Source organism: Aulonocara sp. 'chitande type north' Nkhata Bay, linkage group LG11 (assembly GCF_057382095.1).
Source record: "Aulonocara sp. 'chitande type north' Nkhata Bay isolate Kocher_YH1m ecotype deep benthic linkage group LG11, A_spYH_male_GT1.1, whole genome shotgun sequence".
Classification (NCBI taxonomy): domain Eukaryota; kingdom Metazoa; phylum Chordata; class Actinopteri; order Cichliformes; family Cichlidae; genus Aulonocara; species Aulonocara sp. 'chitande type north' Nkhata Bay.
The window spans coordinates 27,065,624-27,086,795 of record NC_141354.1 but is presented as its reverse complement, the minus strand read 5'-3'; the positions used below and the strand labels follow the sequence as shown (position 1 = coordinate 27,086,795).

At 40.4% G+C, this 21,172-nt stretch overlaps 2 protein-coding genes across 2 annotated transcripts; both read left to right on the top strand.

Annotated features, from left to right (window-relative positions):
- The first annotated feature begins 370 nt into the window (after nt 1-370).
- rpl18 (ribosomal protein L18) lies at nt 371-7,108 on the top strand. The gene is made up of 8 exons (XM_086309797.1): nt 371-409; nt 839-892; nt 1,489-1,575; nt 1,687-1,794; nt 2,894-2,992; nt 3,141-3,264; nt 5,092-5,161; nt 6,984-7,108. The coding sequence occupies exons 1-8, from the start codon at nt 371-373 to the stop codon at nt 7,057-7,059; spliced, it is 657 nt and encodes a 218-aa protein (XP_086165923.1). The 3' UTR covers nt 7,060-7,108.
- A 212-nt stretch (nt 7,109-7,320) lies between these two features.
- sphk2 (sphingosine kinase 2) lies at nt 7,321-20,947 on the top strand. The gene is made up of 8 exons (XM_086311612.1): nt 7,321-7,490; nt 11,452-12,999; nt 14,831-14,980; nt 15,066-15,160; nt 15,271-15,386; nt 16,340-16,543; nt 16,676-18,290; nt 18,586-20,947. The coding sequence occupies exons 2-8, from the start codon at nt 12,543-12,545 to the stop codon at nt 18,646-18,648; spliced, it is 2,700 nt and encodes an 899-aa protein (XP_086167738.1). The 5' UTR covers nt 7,321-7,490; nt 11,452-12,542; the 3' UTR covers nt 18,649-20,947.
- The last annotated feature ends 225 nt before the right edge of the window (nt 20,948-21,172 follow it).

The window sequence follows — 21,172 nt, the reverse complement described above, 5'->3', positions numbered from 1 at the left end:
TACTTAGTGTACACCACCACTTCCTTCGGTGCTCCCTGGGCATACACTGTGCGATTTTTTTTTTTTTTTTTGGCCCATTTTGAGCCGATTTTTCAGTCGTGCGACCGTTTTGGGCTGTTAATCCTCCAATATGCATAGATCAAACATCATTATCACAACAAGAACCACTTGAGAGATCAGCATAGAAAAGCGGGGTAGTAATAAAACGGCACTGTAAATGTCAAAACCCCCAGGCAGAGATCTGAGAGGAATAAAGAGGTCAGGGAGCAATAAAACATTAAAATTCAAATATGATGTCGCCTTTTTTACATTTTGGCGGCACCCTGTGGCCTCAGCTTCATTTGCAGAATGCATGGTGTAGCGATGTAGCATGGAAAACGCAAGACACATTACCGGGTATGAATGCCTGGTAAAAACGAAGGCTATTATAATTTTAATAATGAGGTCACGTAAAATTTTCCACTTAACTAACCAAAACAATTTGTTCATATGCTAAATATAAATCATGCTCCTGTTGCTAAACCATTTCTGATACAAAATGTAATCTAAACAATTCATTTTTAAAGCTCTGTGATATAAAACTACTTTTTGGGTGAAATTCCGTGTTTATTTTCAAAATGCCTGATAAAAAAAATAATCCTTCTAGTATTTTACTCAATGTACTAATTTGCTTAAATACTTATAACTAAATTAAACCAAAAAGATGCGAAAAGGTGAACTCGAGAAATGCTCATTTTCTGTTTCTACCACTGGGGGCGCCATCCCATATCATCCGAGCTGTTGGGGCAGGAAACGCATGCTCTCTAACCAATCAGGCGCCTGAGATCTAAGCGCACAGCTTATCGCGAGACCTCGGGTCTTCCTTTTCCCTTTTCGCTCTGAGTCCAAGATGGTAGGTCCTGCTAACAGAATTTCTAAAACACGATAGTCAGACTATCCGCGGTCATCCTCTGAATTAAACCACCTGATGTTTTAGATGAAAACATTTACACGTTATAAACATACTTTATGTCCGAGTCGTGCTAAGATTTCGTGTGATTTGACTTTATAATTCACATTAGCCTATATTCTTGGGAGCCGACACCGGTGGTAGCTTTACGCCTTCAAGTTGAGAATAAGTCAGATTTACAATGGGTTAAAGATGCTATATATTATCACAGGTCACTGTTTATTTTTGTCCCAAATTTAACGTATGTGTCGTAAGATCAGAAGTTTCCTTATTTGACGCTATATGCATGTTTGCTATGCCGTTCAGAGTTAGCGGTTAGCTGCAGAGTGTCAACGTGTGTATCGGCCGCTGTTATGTGGATGAGTATGAGCTATGTAGTGTGTAATATCCCTCTTAAATGTATTCTATTTTGTTTTCGGTGTTATATATTTAATTTTAAAGATAAACAGTTGAGGGTTAGATGTATGAGGTGTTCTTGGTCAAGATTATGTTTTTCTTACCTGATTAATATATGAATCTGCTTCTAATCAATTTTCCAGGGAGTCGACATCAGGCACAACAAGGACCGTAAGGTGCACAGGAAGGAGCCAAAGAGCCAGGATATCTATCTGAGGCTCCTGGTCAAGGTAAGATTAATTTCTAGGTGTGTGAAGTTTGAAATGGTAGCTTGTGCATTTTAACTATTGAACAGTCTGAAACCCGTAATCCTGACATTCCTGGTGTTTTGCCTTTAACAGTTGTACAGGTTCTTGGCCCGCCGCTCCAATGCTCCCTTCAACAGGGTCGTCCTGAGGAGGCTGTTCATGAGCAGAACCAACAGGCCTCCCATTGCTGTCTCCCGCCTGGTAGGTCTTTCTTCCTCTCACTTTGATTTTCACACATGTATCCTCCTGTTTGCTTTTACTATGGTGTCCAGGTTAATTGGTTAGTCTTCAGCATCCCTGGCCTAATGTACCGAACTGTGCAGTGAACCTAAAATAAAGCTGGAAGAGGGCTATCAGGGCTTCTCTAAGGTTTCTTCTTATGAGAGATGCACTAATTGCAGTTTACTGATTCAGATTTCCAATTTTTTGAGTGTATTTCCTTTCTAAGGACTACAATTGACAGCATATACTAACAAAATGAATTCTTTAAGGAAGAAGTTACTCTTATAATAAAAGAGGCTCACTTTACAGTTTCGCCCAAGCTGCAGAAAGTTACAGGATCTCTCGTTTAAACAAATGAAACAATGGATGGAAAGAGGTAGAAAATTTTAATGGAAAATGAGTTGCTGTATGCCTACTGTTACCTGACAGATTTGATCACATCAATCAAAGCAGGTTCAGCAGATTTGTGTAAGAAGACAAATGCCGGATACTGGAATAATAATGTTGCTCATTGCCATAATTTTCCTCTTAACTGCTTTGACCCTTTGCGCATACTGAAGCTGCTGACTGGTGGCTGTCTCTGAGCTTTGGATTGCTTTAGTTCTAGATGCTTTACGTTTGAGTTTCTTTAAAATGTCTGTGTTTAGGTTTTGATTAGATTTGGTTTTCCTGGTATGAACATTCCTGACATAAGTGGACAACTTGTTGTTTTCGCTCAGTGTGAAACCCACACTCGCAGTATGTCCGGTATAGCTGTGAGTGTGTGAGTGCAACTTCTTTTCTGCAGCACCGTGCATGTGTTGCGCATTCATGAAATGGTAAGCTTCGTGGTAATGGTAAATCGGTCATGTAGGAGGCTGGTTGTTGGAACCAGAATGTTGGAAAGTTGGCTGATTGTGCGCCCTGGATCGGTGCATCTCTGCTACTCTTTCAATTTAGTTTTTAATGCGTCTTTAGAGATTCTGTAAAACAAATGACTGGATTTTTATTTTAGTACTCCCTGTTATCAGTTCTATAATCACACATTGATTTGCCTCAATTTCTTCTTCTTTTTTGTTTGTTTATTTTTTTCCCCTAGATCCGTAAGATGAAGCTTCCCGGCCGTGAGAACAAAATCGCTGTCGTCGTGGGAACAGTCACTGATGATGTCAGGATTCAGGATATCCCCAAGCTCAAGGTAGGTCTTACATTTAAGAAAAAACAGTTCAACTTCACTCCCACCCCCACCAGAAAATACATTTACTAACTGCTTCTTCAACATTGTAAAGGTGGCTTAAAAAAAAAAATCTCAAATCAGACCTCACCTCTTGCTTGCTGTCCCACAGATTTGTGCTCTGAGGGTGACTGATGGTGCCCGCCGTAGGATCCTGAAGGCAGGAGGTCAGGTGATGACCTTCGACCAGCTGGCTTTGGCTTCTCCCAAAGGACATGGCACGGTGCTGCTGTCAGGTAACTGAACATATTGAGTTGGAGATCCTATTTTTGAAACGAGCTGTTTCCACCAGATGCCCTAGAAACTGGCCAATAAGGAAGATGTACCAGATAACAGCTTAAGTGTGCAGTTTGCTGAAGCTGTAGTGGTTGAGCTTCATTGGCTATTTGGAGGCTAAGAACACACTGCAATAGATGAGGATTGTACATCAAACAACTATGTATTTTTCTGCTTTCAATGGCAGTCAATATCTTACTTCTGCACAAGAGAACACTGTCTTAGCCTATCTGAAACCACATAAGATTTTTTCACCTGACTTTTTTTTTGAGGGAATGTTCAGTCATTATTGTCATTAGAGATAACCAAGCATTAAAATATACTCATTTAAATATTGGTACAACCAAAAAATTGGCAAATAACACCAATAATCACATGCAATAAGAACTGATGACTGGGTTGAAGTTCAGTATTTTTCCAGAGCAGATTGCTTGTTTCTAATTTTTTTTTTTTTTTTAATTGTTTGAGAATGTTAAGTTTTTATTAGTTTCTGTGTTAGCTTTATACTTGATTATTAGGTGGATATTGTATGCTCAAGGTACAATATTTAGGATAATCATTAACAGGTTTTAAGTAGTAGAATTGAAACTGGTAGAATCACAGTCTTGAAGACATCCAAAGTCTCGTTAGGCAAGCTGTGATTTACACAGTTCACCAAACCAACGAATACTAAAACTAAGGACGTGTCCTCTTGTTATTTTATTACAGTTTTCTAACTTCAAACAATCACGTTAGTTCAGTTCACATGTAAATATTTAGTTTAGCTTAGGTAATTACATACTATAATGTTGCAGCATTGTGTTAAACATTTGTCATCTGCTTTTTTTTCTTCCTCAAATAGCCTCGATAATTACATTAAATAAGTGCAAATATTAGATTTTAGGGTCTGTTACACTCTTAAGGCTTTCACGGTCTTCTTGTTCCTTCAGGTGTTTAGTATATTTGGTAAGGATCTATCAGTGTGATATTTGACTCCTGATTCAAACAGCTTTATCTCGTATTGGCGGATCGATTCATTTGTGATTAATTTGTCACACCTCAGCACTGTTTGGTGCAGGTGGAGATAGCATAGCATGTAGGAAGCAAACAGCAGTTAGGACATCATATTCAGCATCAGCAGACATCTGAGGTCGGAGCATTATAACTTCAAAAAACTTGCAGTGGTGCTTCCCTAATATTTACAAATCTGGTCCGTACTAAAATGTGATTCTTGCACTTAAATGGTAAATGGACTGCATTTGTATAGAAGCTTTACTAGTCCCTAAGGACCCCAAAACGCTTTACACATTCAGTCACCCACCCATTCACACACTGGTGATGGGGCGCATTGACAGAGGCGAGGCTGCCGGACACTGGCGCCACTGGGCCCTCTGACCACCACCAGTAGGCAACGGGTGAAGTGTCTTTCCCAAGGACACAACGACCGAGACTGTCGGATCCAGGGCTCGAACCGGCAACCTTCCGATTACAAGACGAACTGCCAATTCTTGAGCCAGATCGCCCCTCAGCCACGATCGTGATTCTTGCACTTAATTTAATATCTGACATAAGGAAAAGGAAACAAATTATATACTTATTATTATTATTATTATTATTATTATTATTATTATACAAATTATATATTTTTTTTAAAAGAATACTTGAACTAAATCCGAGTTGGAGTGATGTTTGATTGGAACTGGGTCCGGGTCTCCCATCAGTTATGACTTTTGTGTGTGTGTGTGTGTGTGTGTGTGTGTGTGTGTGTGTGTATATATTTTAACCTTTAATATCGTCTTTTCCTCCAGGACCTCGTAAAGCCAGAGAGGTTTACAGGCACTTTGGAAAGGCTCCTGGAACCCCTCACAGCCACACCAAGTAAGTGTACATCTGATGTGAAGTTGCTGTTGTAAAAAAACTACTTAGCCTTAGGGCTGTTCGATATAACAATATATATCGGATGACGATATAAAAACATCTATCGTTTCATTTTACGCTGTCATTTGTTTCGTGGTATCGCAAAATAAACTGTTTACTGCAATATTTTTTCATCGTTTTGATGGTCACTGTAGTGGCTATATTAATTTCTTAAAGTTCTCTCTTATATAACCACACTACAGACGGACGAGCGCCTCTTTTTAGTTGTCGTTAGCAACAACGACCATCGCGTATCCGCTTGTTTATTTTCCACATAAACCTTTCACAATTAAGCTCAAGATCCTGTTGAGACTCTTTCTCGTGATTCAGTTTATTTTGAAGAGTATGCAGTGTTTACGGATGAGAAGCAAAAAATAGCCGTCAGGTGCTAAAAAATAAACCTTAGACTCAAACGTTAGAACAGGCTTTTCCCTGCAGCACGCCGTGTAATAAATACTCACAAAGAAAACGGCGGCCGTTACAACTTATGACTGAAAATGTGTAGTTTCATGCATCGGTTAAAACAATGGACTCCAGGTACATGGCGCCCAGCTGGAAACACTTCACGAGTCGAGCTGCCAGAGATTCACAGAATTTACAGAAAATGTTAAAATTTTGTGATTTATATCGTTATCGGATGATAGATGTTTTATATCAGGATATGAGATTTTGGTCATATCGCACAGCCCTACTTAGCCTTTAACTAAAGCTGGTTATGTGCATGTACTCAGGACTGCGTTGAGAGAATCAGGGAGACCATTGTCCACACTTGCCTTAACTTGCCCTTTCTTGTCTGTAGCACACATAAGGAGATTATAAGCCTCATAGTTCTCTAAGCACTAATCAATGTTTAGTTTTAGCAGGAAGTGACATATTCAGAATGTCTGGACACAGTTTTGTGCTCTTGTGGTTAAGTTTTTGATGGTCATCATACTCACACAGCTGTGAGAAGCGCTTCCAATGCATGTTTGAAAACTGCTCAAGGGATTCTCAGTAGTCCACTGTTGCTTCATGCTTTAAATGCCCAGGAGTCCACAAAGGCCAGAATTAAATGATTTCCTTATTCTGGCATGCTTTTTTTTTTTTTTTTAAGGGTTTACATTCAGACTTAGTAAATACACGTCCAGCTGTTTCTTGGGCTCGTCTCCTAGGACGAGATTACAAAAGTGAATTAGAAATCTCCGCCCTATTAAAAGCATGATTGAAGTGGTAACCACTTCAGTCATAATTAGTAAATAAATCTTACAGGTGGTAGACATGGTACATATCTCTTGATTTAATCAGTGTTTGATGTTTTTAAATACAATAGTTTTAAGGTTTGAGGAGTTCAGAGGTGGTGTTGGTTGTCAGTGTAGAACAATGTCTTTCACACATGTTAATAATGATGTTATAAAAAGACTTGAGCTAAATCAGAAGACACTTCTAAAGTACTTTACATGTTGATGAAACCTACCTTTAACAAGTAAAGACATGTGAGGCTGATGTAAGGTAATGATGAATTGATGGAAATGTGTTCCCAAACAAAATAAATTCCAGCACTTTGTCCCAAACAAATGAAGCTCTTAGGATGATGTATGATCCATCAACATAGCTGGATTGTGACTCACAGGATGATGTAAAGGCCCAGCCATGAAAGGCTTCATTCAAATACCTGCTTCGGTCTTTTCCCACTGGAAAAATAAGAGATCGATTTTTACCACTGACATTGAGTTCAAGGGACAAATGGAACTTAATCTTATGTGTTAGATATGCTAAATTTAAACCCTTTTGTGTCTTTCTCCAGGCCCTACGTCCGCTCCAAGGGCAGGAAGTTCGAGAGAGCCCGTGGTCGCAGAGCCAGCTGCGGCTACAAGAACTAATGCGTTTTTGTTTTCACTCTGCTACCAATAAAAGGCTGGTTGTACAAAATGTCTTCTGTGTTTTTGTTTGCCTGCTTGCTCTTCGCAAAATACACCCTTCATTGTTAATATGGTGGAGCTCGTGTTAAAGCACCAGCCATGCTGGAAGACAAGAATGGCATGTGGCTAATAAACTGAGGTCCCCACGTAAATGTTACAGGACACGTCTTTTAATTGGCATTTATCAGCCGGCCTGATAACAAGTGAGTTGGCCAGGAAGTGCTGGTCTGTCAATGATTGGAGAATGTCGGTGGGTGGGTGTTCTGTTTTCCTTATCGTCATTGGATTTCCTCTCCGCCGCTCAGAGCTGCTGCTCCTGCGTCTCCACATACTTCCTGCACCGAGCCACAGCATTCAGAGGCTATCTGTCGAAAGAGGGGAGCCAAGATGAGGTAGTTGGGGCTTATTTCTTTTCTTCTTTAAAAACCATGAAATGATATTAAACATGGGTTATACAGATATGCTTCTGGCGACATACAAAGCTCGAAAACAACTTTTCCTGTTGCTCATTTTGATAGGGTCTTAATAACTGCTAGCTAAAACCATGTGTCCTATGCGCTAATTTAAGTATTTAATTAAACAAAAGGGGCATTTTATTTCGATTTGTCCATAGTGTTCCTCACTAATCTTTAGTGGAGTTATATTTGAATATATTTGTCGGGTTGAACTGGGACTATATGTCAGTTAGAAAGCCCCTAGTTAGCCCCTGTGCAGCGTGTCAGCCGTTTACATTAGCTAATGTTAGTGACGCTCGATTCACAACTATTGCTTAGCAGCTCTGTTTACCGTACACAAAGACCCGCTTCCTGCAGTTCATATTTCACCTTCTCATTTCTGGCACTACAAGCTAGAATTATCGGCTCTAGCTCGCCTGTGCTGTAACTGTCAAAATACAGCTAAACATGAACAGGTTAGCAGGCTAACAGCCTGTCAAATCCATGTAGCATTAAAGTTTAACCACATAGACGTAGCTCTTACTACCAGACAAGCTGCTAATAAATGTTTAATAACGCCTTTACTACAAGAGCGACCTCGAATTCAAAAGTGTAACCTTATCGAAAATTGGCTTTGTACTTTGAAGTCACTCAAAGACAACCTCATTGTGTGGGAGACCAAAATTAGTCGGAGCATAGTATTATTATTATTATTATTATTATTATTATTATTATTATTATTATTATTGGGTGTCCCCGCCCTGCGATTCAAGGACAGGGTAAGGTGCAACAATGGGCATCGGTAGGGTCTTTTTCTGTGTGTGTGCTTTATCAGGACGGGACATCAGCCAAGTATTGATTTTGTCTACACCACAGCTTGCATAATGTTTCCTGACTGCTATAAAAGTTGAAAGATGTGAACAGTTTATTAATTTAGGGTAAACCGAAGTCCCAGGTGAGACTGCAGCAATTGTACTTTATGAGCTAAAGTCTAATGATCTGTCTCCTGCTGACTTGGTAATTTATCATTGCTATAACCTCACGTGTAATGTAATTTGAAAATAATACATGTGTTTCGGTGTATTTTGATTATATATCCAGGGTTTTTCTAGGGTCAACATGAGTATTTTATGCAGAAGTCTGTGCGTTTTCCTATTATATGGGGACATGTTGTAAAACAAAGTTATGTTTAAGCTTGACTGAATGAAATCCCACTTTCAAAAATCATACCTCTGTTTGTTTTACTTTGGTAGAAGTTTAAAACCTTTTTGGAGGGAAATAAAAGATTTACCATACAGGGAAAATCCTGATATGGCTCTTTGATAAGAGGTGATACCAGACCTCCTTGTTTGGTACAAATATGAGACTGTACTAATGCTTATTGCAAAGTCTGTAAAATATAATACAATTATTTAGGTTAGGTTATTTAAACCGTGAAAGAGACACTGTGTCCCTAAATCCTGTTACGCAGAAGTTACCCTGAATTAGAAAAAAAACACATGAATTGTCATGCAACCTTTCCTCTACAAAAAATAGTGTCTCAGCAAGCCAGTTGAGGATGTGTGACTCTTGAGTCATTACGTGGTTTATCACAGACGCACCTCAGGTCAAAGGGCATAACGAATCTTATATTGCTTCACCCTGTACCCATAATCAGTTTTCTTATCATCAATGTCCTCCTCTGTACTTGACTGAAGTATTGTTTTTGTGCAGTACAATCAATCTAAAGTTTTATTCATTTCATGTAATTTACTGTTGTGCTTCTTAAATTTTGATTTCTTAAATATTTGCAAAATCATGTCATGGTTATCACCACAGCGTTGTGGTGTGGTCATAGTGCTGAGGCTTGTACTGGCAAGCAAGATTCTGCTCTTACTGAGGTAACATCAGCTATAACACTGGATTATCAGTGTTACAAAGGGTGATTCGCTTTTTACCAGAGTAAATGATCTATTCTGACCCATGGACCTAATGGTACAGCTATTTTGAGGGGGTGAAGTTTTTGTCTGAGAAATTTTGAAAAATGAGAAACAATGGATTCTTAGTGCCATCCATCCATCTACCACTATCATGGTTTGAATGTGTACCAGTCTTACCAGAGTGACACCCCCCCCCCCCCCCCCCCCCCCCCCCCATTGCCTCCCCTAGTACTTCCAGGAAGACGCCAAGGTATTCACAGTCTTTCTGGGAGATATAATCTCTCCAGCACCTCTTTGGTGTACCCCAGAGCGTCCTCACGATAGGACATGACCAAAACAGTTCACCTTGGAGGCACCCAGGGAGCATCCCACTCCTTTTGATGTGTAGGAGGAATGACTCTACTTTGAGCCCTTCCAAAACGACCAAGCTTCTCACCCTATCTCTAATCTGCTGATTGTGTTGATGATGTCAGTATTTCAGTTCACTACCCAGAGCTTGGGTCCACAGGTGAGGGTAGGAATGTAGATCAACAGGTCAACAGATCATCAAGTTTAGCTCTCTCTTCACCGCAATAAACCGGTTTATCGTCCACATCATTGCTGATGCTGTGCCAATCAGCCTTTCAAACTCGCATCACTCATGAATCAGACCCAGAAATAGTTAAACTCCTTCACTTCGGCCAGCAACTCCTCTCTAACCTTGAGTGGGCAATCACCCCTTTTCTGACTGAGAACCTTGTGTCTTAGGCTACGTTCACACTGCACACTGTCTTAATGCTCAATTCCGATTTTTTGATCAGATCCGATTTTTTTGTCTGCTTGTTCACACTACAAATAAAATGTGACAGCAAAAGCGCTCTAGTGTGAACCCTCAAAGTGGCCCGCATGCACAAAAGAAGACATCACACACAACGCGCTCTGTTTAGACCCAGAGCAAACAGTATTGTTTGACTGATAGCCCTTAATATAAAGACTTGTTTCAGTCTTTACGTTTCCCAATTTTTCTTTAAGTTATAAAGTTATTTTGTTATTTACATATGGCCTAATAATTATCCTTATTGCAGTTTTAGAGAGGAGCTGTGCTTCAAAGGATAGTTGCAGGTTTCTGTCAGAATCTGCAGATTATACAGTACAAATAAAATGTTCACGTTTCTCCAACGTTGTCTTCCCAACAGTTTAGGGTAGGGTCAAAAAAGTCGGATTTGATGCGCTTTTGCTTGCAGTGCGAACATAGCCTTAGATTCGCTAATTCTTATCCCACTTCACACTAAGCTACCAACCACCTCGGTGCTGGAGGCCACTTCCTGGTGAGGCAAAAAAAATAAATAAAAATTGCATGATTCCACAAAAAAGCAAAGAGATTATCCATGGCCTCCAAAACAGAAACCTTCCACAATCTTACTGCACTTAGAAATTCTGTCTACAAAAGCTGCAAATAGAACTGGTGACAAAGGGCAGCCCTGATAGAGTCCAACTTCCACCGGGAGCGGGTCTGACTCTTACTGCTGGCAATGTGAACTAAGCTTTCACTGGCTGTACAGGAACAGGCTTTTTTCTGTTTGCTGCTAGCAAGTTTAAAGTAGTTTTAGTGTTCTGTACGCCTTTAGTAGCATGATCTTAAAACAGGACACCTGTGCCTTGTTCTTACAAACTTTATACAAAGTTTGTGAATAGACAGGAAAACCATATTTTTCTTTATTTTTTACATGTTCTCACACAGTTTAACCTCACTGGCACTGAATTTAAAATGTTTTACATACACGTATGTCAGATCCTCCTGTGTCTTAATGACAGATCAAGCGAACGCACTTGCAGGTAGTTTGGAAAACACTGGGTTAAGTTATTGAGCTGATCAGTGCATGTTAGAGTAACTGAAACCAGATAAGGAAAAAATATTCAGGGTATGCTGAACTTGCTTCTTAGTCAGGCCCCTGCTTTTGTTTCTTTTTCCTACTGTTGTTTTTTTCCACTAACTGCTGTTCTCCTTTGTCCTCAAACAGGAACAGAGATATTTGGGAGGGAACGTGAGGCTTGACTCAAGGACTTTAAGATGACATAAACTAAGGACCCAACTGGAACTGTCTCCTTGTTTGTCTTTTGTTTTGTTTCTGTTTTTGTTTTTGATTTCTGTTGTCATTTTTGTTTTTTCACCTGTCTTTGTGTTGCTCCTCCTCTTGGGGGGTAGTACTTGATTGAGTGAATGTTATCACACTACTGTCTGGAGAACTGGCTTAGTCACTCCTTTTGTCTGCCTCCTTTATGTCACTTAGAACAAGATAGCAATAGAAGTGTCAAAGGTCTTGAAAAGTCTGCACTAATCTATCTTTGTGGCATTAATTACTTTTTGGGCAACACTTAAAATGCAACTTACTTTACAAAAATGTAGCCTCCTTGTCTAAACAAGGTGTGTTTGTGTTTTGTCTTGATCATACTTAATGATCATTTTTAATGCAACTAAGAGTTTCATTTTTGTCCATATGTGTAATTATTTAAGGCGAATTGTCATTGTTAAGTAGCTGCTGAGCTGCCCTGTATTGCTATCACAATAGGCAGCTTTTACATTGTAATGTAAACTTATTTTTATACTTTGTGAAGAACACTTTTTTTTTTTTGCTTAAATGACTGATTCTACATTTTATAAAAATCCTGTTTGTTGTGACTATGTTGATGTATTTTCTGTCCACTTTCCAATTCGGAGCCAACTGTATGAGCTGACAGCTCCACAGATCACACCTTGATGGGAGGTTTCTAACTGTGACACAAAGACTGGTCTTAAGCAGTTCCCATCTTCACTGGATCAATAAAAAATACTCTAATTTGAAGAAGGATTAAACTGGGAAACGTTATTTGTATTCTTTTCAAATGAAGACATATATCTGAACTGGAACGACAGGAAGATCATTTTTTGTGACTTTTACCCCTGACAAAAAGAATGATTTCGAAGAGATTTTAAGGAGAAAGTTCTCGACAGACATAGTCTTTCAATTTGTGCTGCAAAACATGAACAGCTGGTAGATTGCCCAGCTCTTCAAGCATCTGAGTTCAGAAGCCCTTGTTTTTTTTTTAGACTGATTAACTTTGAGCAAAGAAAATGCGATCCCCAGAACCTTCCTCACCTTCTCCAGCAGAAGCTCTCCTTCATGGTCAGTTTGCCAGCTGGGGAACAAACAGCAACAATAACAGTAGTCCCAACAGCCCCGGTGGTTCAGGAGGGCTGTCCCCAGCTGCTCCTCCAACTCCAGCTCCGGCATCCAACTACGCCCTGACCCTCACCCACACCCACATACATATACAACGCCTGTCCCCCCGGCCTGGAAAAGAAGCTCGTCTCCTGCTACCCTTATTAGAGTTGGTGGGGTGCAGCTGCCCCCGGTCCCCTGCTCCCCCTCTGCTGGTGCTGTACTGGTACCCACCAGGAAAACGAAGGAAAGGAGTGTCCCGGCGCAGGCAGGTGAGGGCCTATCTGGCAGAAAGCAGAGCTGAAGCTGAGAGGTGGTCGGCTGCTGTACAGTGTCTACTTAGAGGTGTGATGGTCACTGCTAACACAGGTGAGTGTATGTTTTACCTGTGGTTTGTTTGTGCAGCTTGGATCTTGTTTCTAAATGAACATACAAAAGACTGTAGCAGTAGCTACACATTTTGCGTATTTATATACTGTAGAGTGTGATTTTTTTGTTTTTGTTTTATTGCATGAATTTTATTATGTTGTCTTAAATGTAAGTATGTCATAATGATAAACTTTTATTATAAATGACCATGGGCAGTAGAAGCAAAGCTTTTGAAAATTTTCCAGGAGTAATTCAGACAGTTTTTATTTTATTTTATTTTATCACAATTTAATAATAATAATTTAATAATAAAAAAAGCAAATTAGTGAACAATAAGGCAAAAAATTCATTAAGGCAAAATTCAGTTTTCCGATGTCTTATATACAACTACATCTGCTCTATTATATTATATAAGACTAGGCTGAAATCGATTTGATAGTGGCAGCAACTGTAAACCACAGTTCGCCCTGATCGTTGGTACTGTACACTGAGCTGATGGCCTAATTAAAAGAGTAACACTAATAGCTTATCACAGTGTTTATGGAGCTTTAGCCTTTGTATTTGTCTCCTTGATAAAGTCTTGAATTTCAGATGCTTACAGTAGAAAACCTACACAATGTAGCATCAATCCACTTTGCTCCATGCCCTCTTTGTAAACTTCTACTAAGCCTAGCGTAATGTCACAGGGAACCAAGACTTTAATGTATTACATTTCCTCACTGAGGGCACAAATGGTAACAAGACTAGTTTAACATTTTGGGGCATTATATAAAAGACAAATGAGGATTAACACTAATGCACCCTAAGAGGCTGTGAGATTTAGCATCGAGAGCTTTTGGATTTTGTGTGTTTCACATAACAGGATCATTTTCTTTATTTTTTTTGTGGGGTTTTTTCCATCTAAACCTATACGTCCTTCCTCTTATCTTTCCTGCACATGTGGTCTGTATCTTTCAGTGTCTAATGCAGAGACAGAGGGCGGGGAGTCACCATCCTCAGTTATCTGACAGCTCAGCATGAACTTTGTGTTTGTGTTTACTTTTTTTGTCTCCATTGTCTGTGTGGCACAGAGTTAATCGGCATCTCCCATCTTCTGTTTTTCTTTTCCTCGTCTGTAGGCTCACTCTTTAATCCTTAAGTCTCTTAAATCTCCTCGTCTTCTGAGATCTTTAGTGCATACCCTTCACTCGCAGTGATGCAGCTGTCATTCTTTTTTTAATTTCTGCTTGTGTAACATTCATAATCACACTTCTGAATCACTCAGTGGCCCAATACTGAGAATGTTTATGCTGACGGGCATTATAGGTGTGGTCAGATGGGTTTTCCGCACAATAGCGTGAAGTGTGGTTTATTGCATAATCAAGGATTATGTGACAGCACAGCCACATAATATCCTCTCATGCACCAGTGGTTTCATCTATAACATACTACAGTTTATATTGAATTTTATCCTTAGATATTTACTTTCCCCACAGGTTTTATAGAACAGGACTAGAGTAATTTCATTGCCTTCGTATGCCACTGTTTAGTTTTGACCAACTATAATACCTATAATTTGAAGTCTAAATGTGCCCTTTATCATATATCTGACTTTAAATGATTGACAAACTCACTCTTGAAGGACAGTGTGATATGTATTCTGTCAGGAGAACTTTAGGAGGCTTCAAATGGATAAATGCATTCAAAGTCCAAGGTTGGGCAACACTGTAATACCAGCTTAGCTTATGTCCCAGTTGGCTGGTTTTGAAAATGTGCTGAACCACTTTCTTTGTCCTGGACCAGAGCTGTGCAGGTTTTAATTAATCCATCCTGTTCTGTCTTTCTTGTGAAGAATTTTCAAGAAGTCTGCTACCTCGTCCCAGGCGACTACTGTTATTGGTCAATCCCTTCAGTGGAAGAGGCCAGGCAATGCAGTGGTGTCAGACCCACATCCTGCCAATGATTAGAGAGTCCAACATCAGCTACAACCTTATACAGACAGGTAACACCCTGAGGTCTAAAACATCCCAATGAGTCAGAATGTATGCATTTATATGGCAGGCATTAACGTAATTACCCTCCCTCAGAACGCCAGAACCATGCCAGAGAGCTCATCAGAGAGATATCACTCCCAGAGTGGGATGGCATCATCATTGTTTCTGGGGATGGTCTACTGCATGAGGTAAGGTGTTTTTGGCCTGAGAGGACAACCAGGCTGAAATTGTGGCACGTAAATGTATGTCTATGTCTAACACTGTGATTATTTAAATCTTCTGTCTTGTTTTCCTGCAGGTAATTAATGGGCTGATGGAGCGCTCAGACTGGGAACAAGCAATAAAAACACCTGTCGGGATTCTACCCTGCGGCTCTGGGAATGCACTGGCTGGCTCCATCAATCACCACGCAGGGTGAGCACATCTGTTTAGGTTGAAGCTTTTCTTCCAGCTGCCTGTACAGTGTGGAATTAGGTGGAACATTAAGTCTTCATATCTCCCTCAGTGTTTGCATAGTGGATGATTTAAAGTAATGCTGACAGTCTAGATTGTGTTTGCTGATAACGGGTGCAGTCAAGTTAATTCTTTAAACTTTATGACCTCTGAATGAGCCAATCATATTACAGATTGCATATGCAGACTCTTTCACAGCAAAACTTAACCAGTTTAATATTTTTGACAGAGAGTAACAGAAACAAGCTGTGATACCCTGAAAGAATTATCTGTTTTCTGATACGTTTCTGGAGAAACTTAAAAAAGTGCACTTTCTGTAAACCCTCAGCCAGCTATCTCATCCTGTGAGATAGCTGGCTGGTCAAAACAACTTTTAGCCAATGAAATGGCTCATTTTTAATCTACATTTTGATACCAGGTTCATTTTCTAGCCGTGAATCCTTCTGTCTAGAAATAATTTTCTATGATTTAAACCTCCTTGGATCTGCATCACAGAGGGTCTCAGAGTCAATGGATGCTCTCTTTGCTAGTGCTGAATTTTCTTATTATATTCATACATTCATATGATGGCATGTCTCTTTTGCTTTACTGAACTTCCGAGAAGAATATCCAGTTGTCGTGACATTTATGTTCAATGTAACGTCCTTATCTGCTGGCTTGTACAGGGAGGTTTAGATGATCCTGAGACCCTCTGATGTAGTCAGATGATTTTAGTTTATTTTTATGAAAACTGACCTTACAAAAAAGCCCATGGATACCCAGATTATTCTGTTAAAATAAACTACATAAAAAACAATGTTTTTTTCCTAAACAAAAGACCGTAGAATTATGTATATTTGTTTTGTTTAATCTAGTCTTTGAATAGCTGTTGTACAGATCTGTCTTTATTTTTACTTTTTTTAAAATTTCCTCAGGTATGACATGTGCCTTCGAGAGCCCCTCCTTTTGAACTGCTGCTTTTTGCTCTGTCGAGGCGGAGTCCGACCCATGGACCTGGTCTCTGTGACAACAAGCCCCGCCCCTTCCAACAGCAACCGTGCTGCAGGACCCAGGAGACTGTTTTCCTTTCTTTCTGTTGCCTGGGGCTTTGTGTCCGATGTGGACATTGAGAGTGAGAGGTGGGTGTTTCAAGTTTTCAGAATCTTAATCTAATGTTGTTTTCTTCATAAAAGCCTGGCTTTTAATTTATTCTGGATTATGTGACGTCAATTTCAAAATGTAGCTTCACTTGCAGTCTTGTCTTCTTCCAGGTATCGTGGTCTTGGCTCAGCTCGCTTCACCCTGGGCACATTAGTGCGCATAGCTTCTCTACGATCCTACAAGGGTCGTCTCTCCTTCCTACCACCCTCTGTTGTCACCACATCACCAGATGCCACACCTCCACCAAGGAGACCGCTCTCCCGCAGTATCACAGAAGGCCTGGAGGGCTTCTGCCGCACGCCTATCCATCGCACCTGCTCTGACATGGGCATCAGTGAACAGAGGAGCTTGCGCAGGGGTGAGGGAGAGAGGGAAAAAGAAGAGAGGCAAAAGGAAAGGGAGAGAAGAAGGGAGAGGGCCAGGGGAGGAGGAACTGGTGTGGTGAGGGCAAGCAGTCTGGCAGAAGACAGAGAGAGGGAGGGACAGATGGAGATGGAAGCAGAGGAGGAGAGGTCAGGGACTTGTTCAGAGAGATCAGGGACAAGTTCAGAATCAAATGAAAGGGATGAATGCAGTATGGGAAGGGAAGAAAGGCTGGAGAGGATCAAGGATGAAAGGGAAGATGATGGAACAGCAGAGCAATACTCAGAGGAGATTGAGGAAGACGATAGAGGTAAGGACGGGGAAGGGAGCAGTGGTTCTGTAGAAGGAGAGGGAGTGTTGCATGCGAGAGAGCTGGGTGAGAGCTATGGGGTTGTCATGGGGCGAGAGGCAGATGAAGAGCCAGAGGATGGCGTCACCCACCAGGATTGCCTTCATGAGACCAGGCAGGCAGTGAGAAAGAATTCAGCCCCTTCAAGCCAGATAGCCGAAGCTCTCTGCAACCAGCCTCTCAGTCAGGAGGCTGATGCAGATTCAGGCACTTCAAATGGCGTCGATGATATGGATCTGAATGGATCTTACTACCGGAAAGATTCATACACACTGGATGTCGCTCGTGAGCGAGCTTTGACGATCTCCTCTCCCTTTCGTCATTCTCCCTTCTCTTACAAGGCCAAAACCCTGGACAAAAACCAAAACGCCTCCCGGCCAAGGCCCCTCTCCCTCCTTCAGCACTCCCAGACAAATTCCCTCCCACCTAAACTCAACTCTCTCTCCCTGTCTCTTTCTCCCACACCCCCCTCGTCTCCTTCTTGTGCCTCCCCACACTCATCATCCTACCTCGCTCCTCGTCCTAACACCCCAAATTCCACATCACCCTCGCCCTCTTTACGCACGCCATCCTCTTCTTTTAACTTTGACATTGCTGAACCAGCAGGACCCTTCAAGAACCGTCCATCATTCTCGCTGCCTTTAAATCTAGCAAGGGATGACTTGTTACCCCCTCTTGACCAGCCCCTTCCCACTCGAGACTGGATCACCATTGAAGGGGACTTTGTCCTGGTCCTGGCCCTTTATCAGACCCACCTTGGGGCTGACCTTTTTGCTGCACCCCAGGCCAGGTTTGACGATGGGCTGATCCATCTGACTTTTGTGCGAGCAGGGATCTCTAGAGCAACTCTACTGAGACTTTTCTTTGCCATGGAAAGAGGAACCCACCACTCTGTCAGCTCTCCCTATGTGAGCCACGTTACCTGTAAAGCATTCAGGCTGCAGCCTCTGTCGGCACGAGGAACACTCACTGTGGACGGAGAGCTTGTGCCCTACGGGCCGCTTCAAGCACAGGTCAGAAAGAAAAACAAGATTTAGCATAAATAATACTTGTTGAGTAAAACCACAGTGATAAATTCCTAGGTCTTTTCATTTGTCTCAGTCTGAATTTAGTTTGTAATAACTACATGTTCTGTACTTTTAAAGCTTTTAATTAATCATCTGATTATTCATTCACATTGCCAACAGCAACTTACGTACTGTATGTTTCTACTCTCAACACTTAAGTACTGTGTGTTCTGTGCTGCTTTTTTTTGCTAACACTTGTGATTAGTAATATTCATTTTCCTGATCTCTTAATGTTTTATAGATCCATCCTTCCATGGCCCGTCTCATTGTTGGAGACTCTGGAGAGAGGATTACCAGATTCTAATCAGGGATTGGTTGATTTGATTGACATATCAGCACTCTACTGAATTATATAATCTCTGTTGCCATCCATAGTCTGAGAGGACAGGAGTAGCTGAGAGACTTCAAATAGCCCGAATTGCAGAAACTGCTTTTCTACGGATTAATGAAAGGGATAACCAACCAAGCCACGCATCACTGAAGCATCTCTGCAGGGATTAATAGTGAATTTGAAAATGGATGAAAAATGCACCTCATTACATAGCTGTTGGATTACGCACAGTGTACCCTGAGAAGCATGAAAACAGCACGGCCTGGGATGATGAGAGGGAAAAACAATTGAATGTTTATGGGTTTTTGTGCAGATAGTGCATGTGTTGGATGTATACATAACAGTATGCATGCAAAGAAGCACTACCTGTTTTATTTTTGTTTTTGTTTTTGCCTTACGCTGAGATGAAGAGAAATCAGATTAAATTCAAAGAATATCATTTGTACACATGAAAAGCTATAAAAATGTATTGAGATTCTCTTAGGCCAAGAGCCAGTGAAATTATTGCCACGTCTCTATCATCAAACAGCCTCATCTTACATCAACATCCAGATGTTTGAGTATAAAAACTTTAGTCCCTGAAAGGAATGCCTTATCTGATACTGTACAGTACAGCTGTACTTTTATCCTTTCCTTCTTATGTATGAAACTTTAATCTTCTTGATTTCCGTTCACCTATCAAAGTCCTTTGACTACATTTAAAAAACATAAAGTCTGAGCGCACGTGACTCGGCCACTTTTGTGTATCAGTGGAGAAAAAAAGTGACTACAAGTAATCATTTTTCTCATGCAAGTAAATCCACATAGAGCAGCAGGATCAAGCTTTTCAGGGTCACCACATTAGTAGGAGCAGTGGATCCGTTAAAGGGTATCCATCACCAACGTTTGCATAATCTGCCTTTTTTTCTTAACCAGTGGAGGCAAAGTGATAGTGATGTTTAACAGACGTTGCATGCCTCAGTTAAGAAGTAAATTTCACATGTATTCTTCCCAAACACACTGAAGATCACAACACTAGAACAATTCAAACTATAGGGTAACACTATTCTGTCTGATGCAGTGTTTTGTTTCAGAAAGTAGATCCACTAGCATTAGCGTCACCTGACATGAATTAACTGTTGCACTTTGAAGACTCTTAGCTTTTGAGGATGTGACTGACCGTTAACAAAGTCATGTTGAAACTCTAAAATCCTGCTGTAGAGTCAGCACTAATCCCCAGCGTTGTCAGATCAGGTGGTAAATCAGATAGAAGAACAGCTTGCACTTTGAGAAATTTGCCAGCAGCAGAGGCAGTTTGTTCAAGTAGGCAACAGACTGATATTTAAAACTGAAATATATATTTTGAGACTACAAGTATTTCCAAATGTTGATGAGTTGAATCAAACTACAGAGGTTGAAGCCCTTTGAGGATTTTTTTTATTTTTTATTCAAATCTGCTGATACTTGGACGAAGAATAAATCATTAGCATGTGCAGTTCAATAATCAGGAAGTTTGTGTGCCAACTGCTTGGTTCATCATCAACTTACTGTATGTCTCGGTCATACCTGGACAAATCAATGCCTTTGTATAATAAGCCTGTAAATTCTGGCTGTTGATCATGAACTGTTTAAACCTGACTGCAGAAAATGGAGTAAAACTCTTTTGCTTACCAGGATGTTATTTTTTTGCTTTTGTTTTTATTTTGTGTTCCTTTGAGCGCACAATGCAGCTATTCTACCACAGCTTCACTGTGCTTACACAGCTACAGAATGTGAGTACAACATTTTGGGTCTAGGCTTGTAATATTACCAAATAGATGAGTCTCTATACACTTTGAATGGAGTTTTTGCCAAAATGTTTACCCTTGATGTTTAAGAGACTAGTTATGACCATTTACCTTCCTAAACATTTTGTTGTCTATGGCCATAGCTGGGACCATGGTGTTAAAGACCAATTCCTATATGACCATGATGGGGTATTACCCTTCAGTTGCTAATGCCATAAAGATGTCTGTAGTGGGCTGCCTGTAATGAAATTGTAATTACTACTAAAACAATGAAAATATATACATTGTACAGTTAATAGTTATATATGGTTTTCAATAAATGTAACTTCATATGTTTGTTTGGAGCAAATTAATGCCTTATTTTGTCTTTAGTCACTAAAATGCCACCACATTTTTATAATAGAATTAAACCGTTTGATGTGGAAAACAGGAAGCTTTTTTCACGTATCTAAATGGCTTTTTTATCTTTTACCCTTCCAGCAACGCATTCATAATAAAATTGATCTGTAACTGTCGATCCTTTTTTCCCTCTTAAAAGTGTTATATATACACTCACCAGCCACTTATTAGGTATGCCATGCTTGTACTGAGTTGGACCCCCTTTTACTTTAGGATTGATTAAATTCTGCATGGCACAGATGCAGCAAGGTGCAGGGAACATTTCTGAACGATTTTGGTTCATATTGAGTTAGAGAAGCAAAGGTGAGATGGCTTGGATATTAGTAGAGGAG

Excerpts from the sequence above, each read along its gene's own strand:
- rpl18 (XM_086309797.1), top strand. The coding sequence starts at position 371 with ATGGAAAACGCAAGACACATTACCGGGTATGAATGCCTG. Across the intron at positions 1,576-1,686 it reads ATCTGAGGCTCCTGGTCAAG|TTGTACAGGTTCTTGGCCCG; the intron begins GTAAGATTAATT and ends TGCCTTTAACAG. Across the intron at positions 1,795-2,893 it reads CCATTGCTGTCTCCCGCCTG|ATCCGTAAGATGAAGCTTCC; the intron begins GTAGGTCTTTCT and ends TTTTTCCCCTAG.
- sphk2 (XM_086311612.1), top strand. The coding sequence starts at position 12,543 with ATGCGATCCCCAGAACCTTCCTCACCTTCTCCAGCAGAAGCTCTCCTT. Across the intron at positions 14,981-15,065 it reads CTACAACCTTATACAGACAG|AACGCCAGAACCATGCCAGA; the intron begins GTAACACCCTGA and ends ACCCTCCCTCAG. Across the intron at positions 16,544-16,675 it reads GTGGACATTGAGAGTGAGAG|GTATCGTGGTCTTGGCTCAG; the intron begins GTGGGTGTTTCA and ends GTCTTCTTCCAG.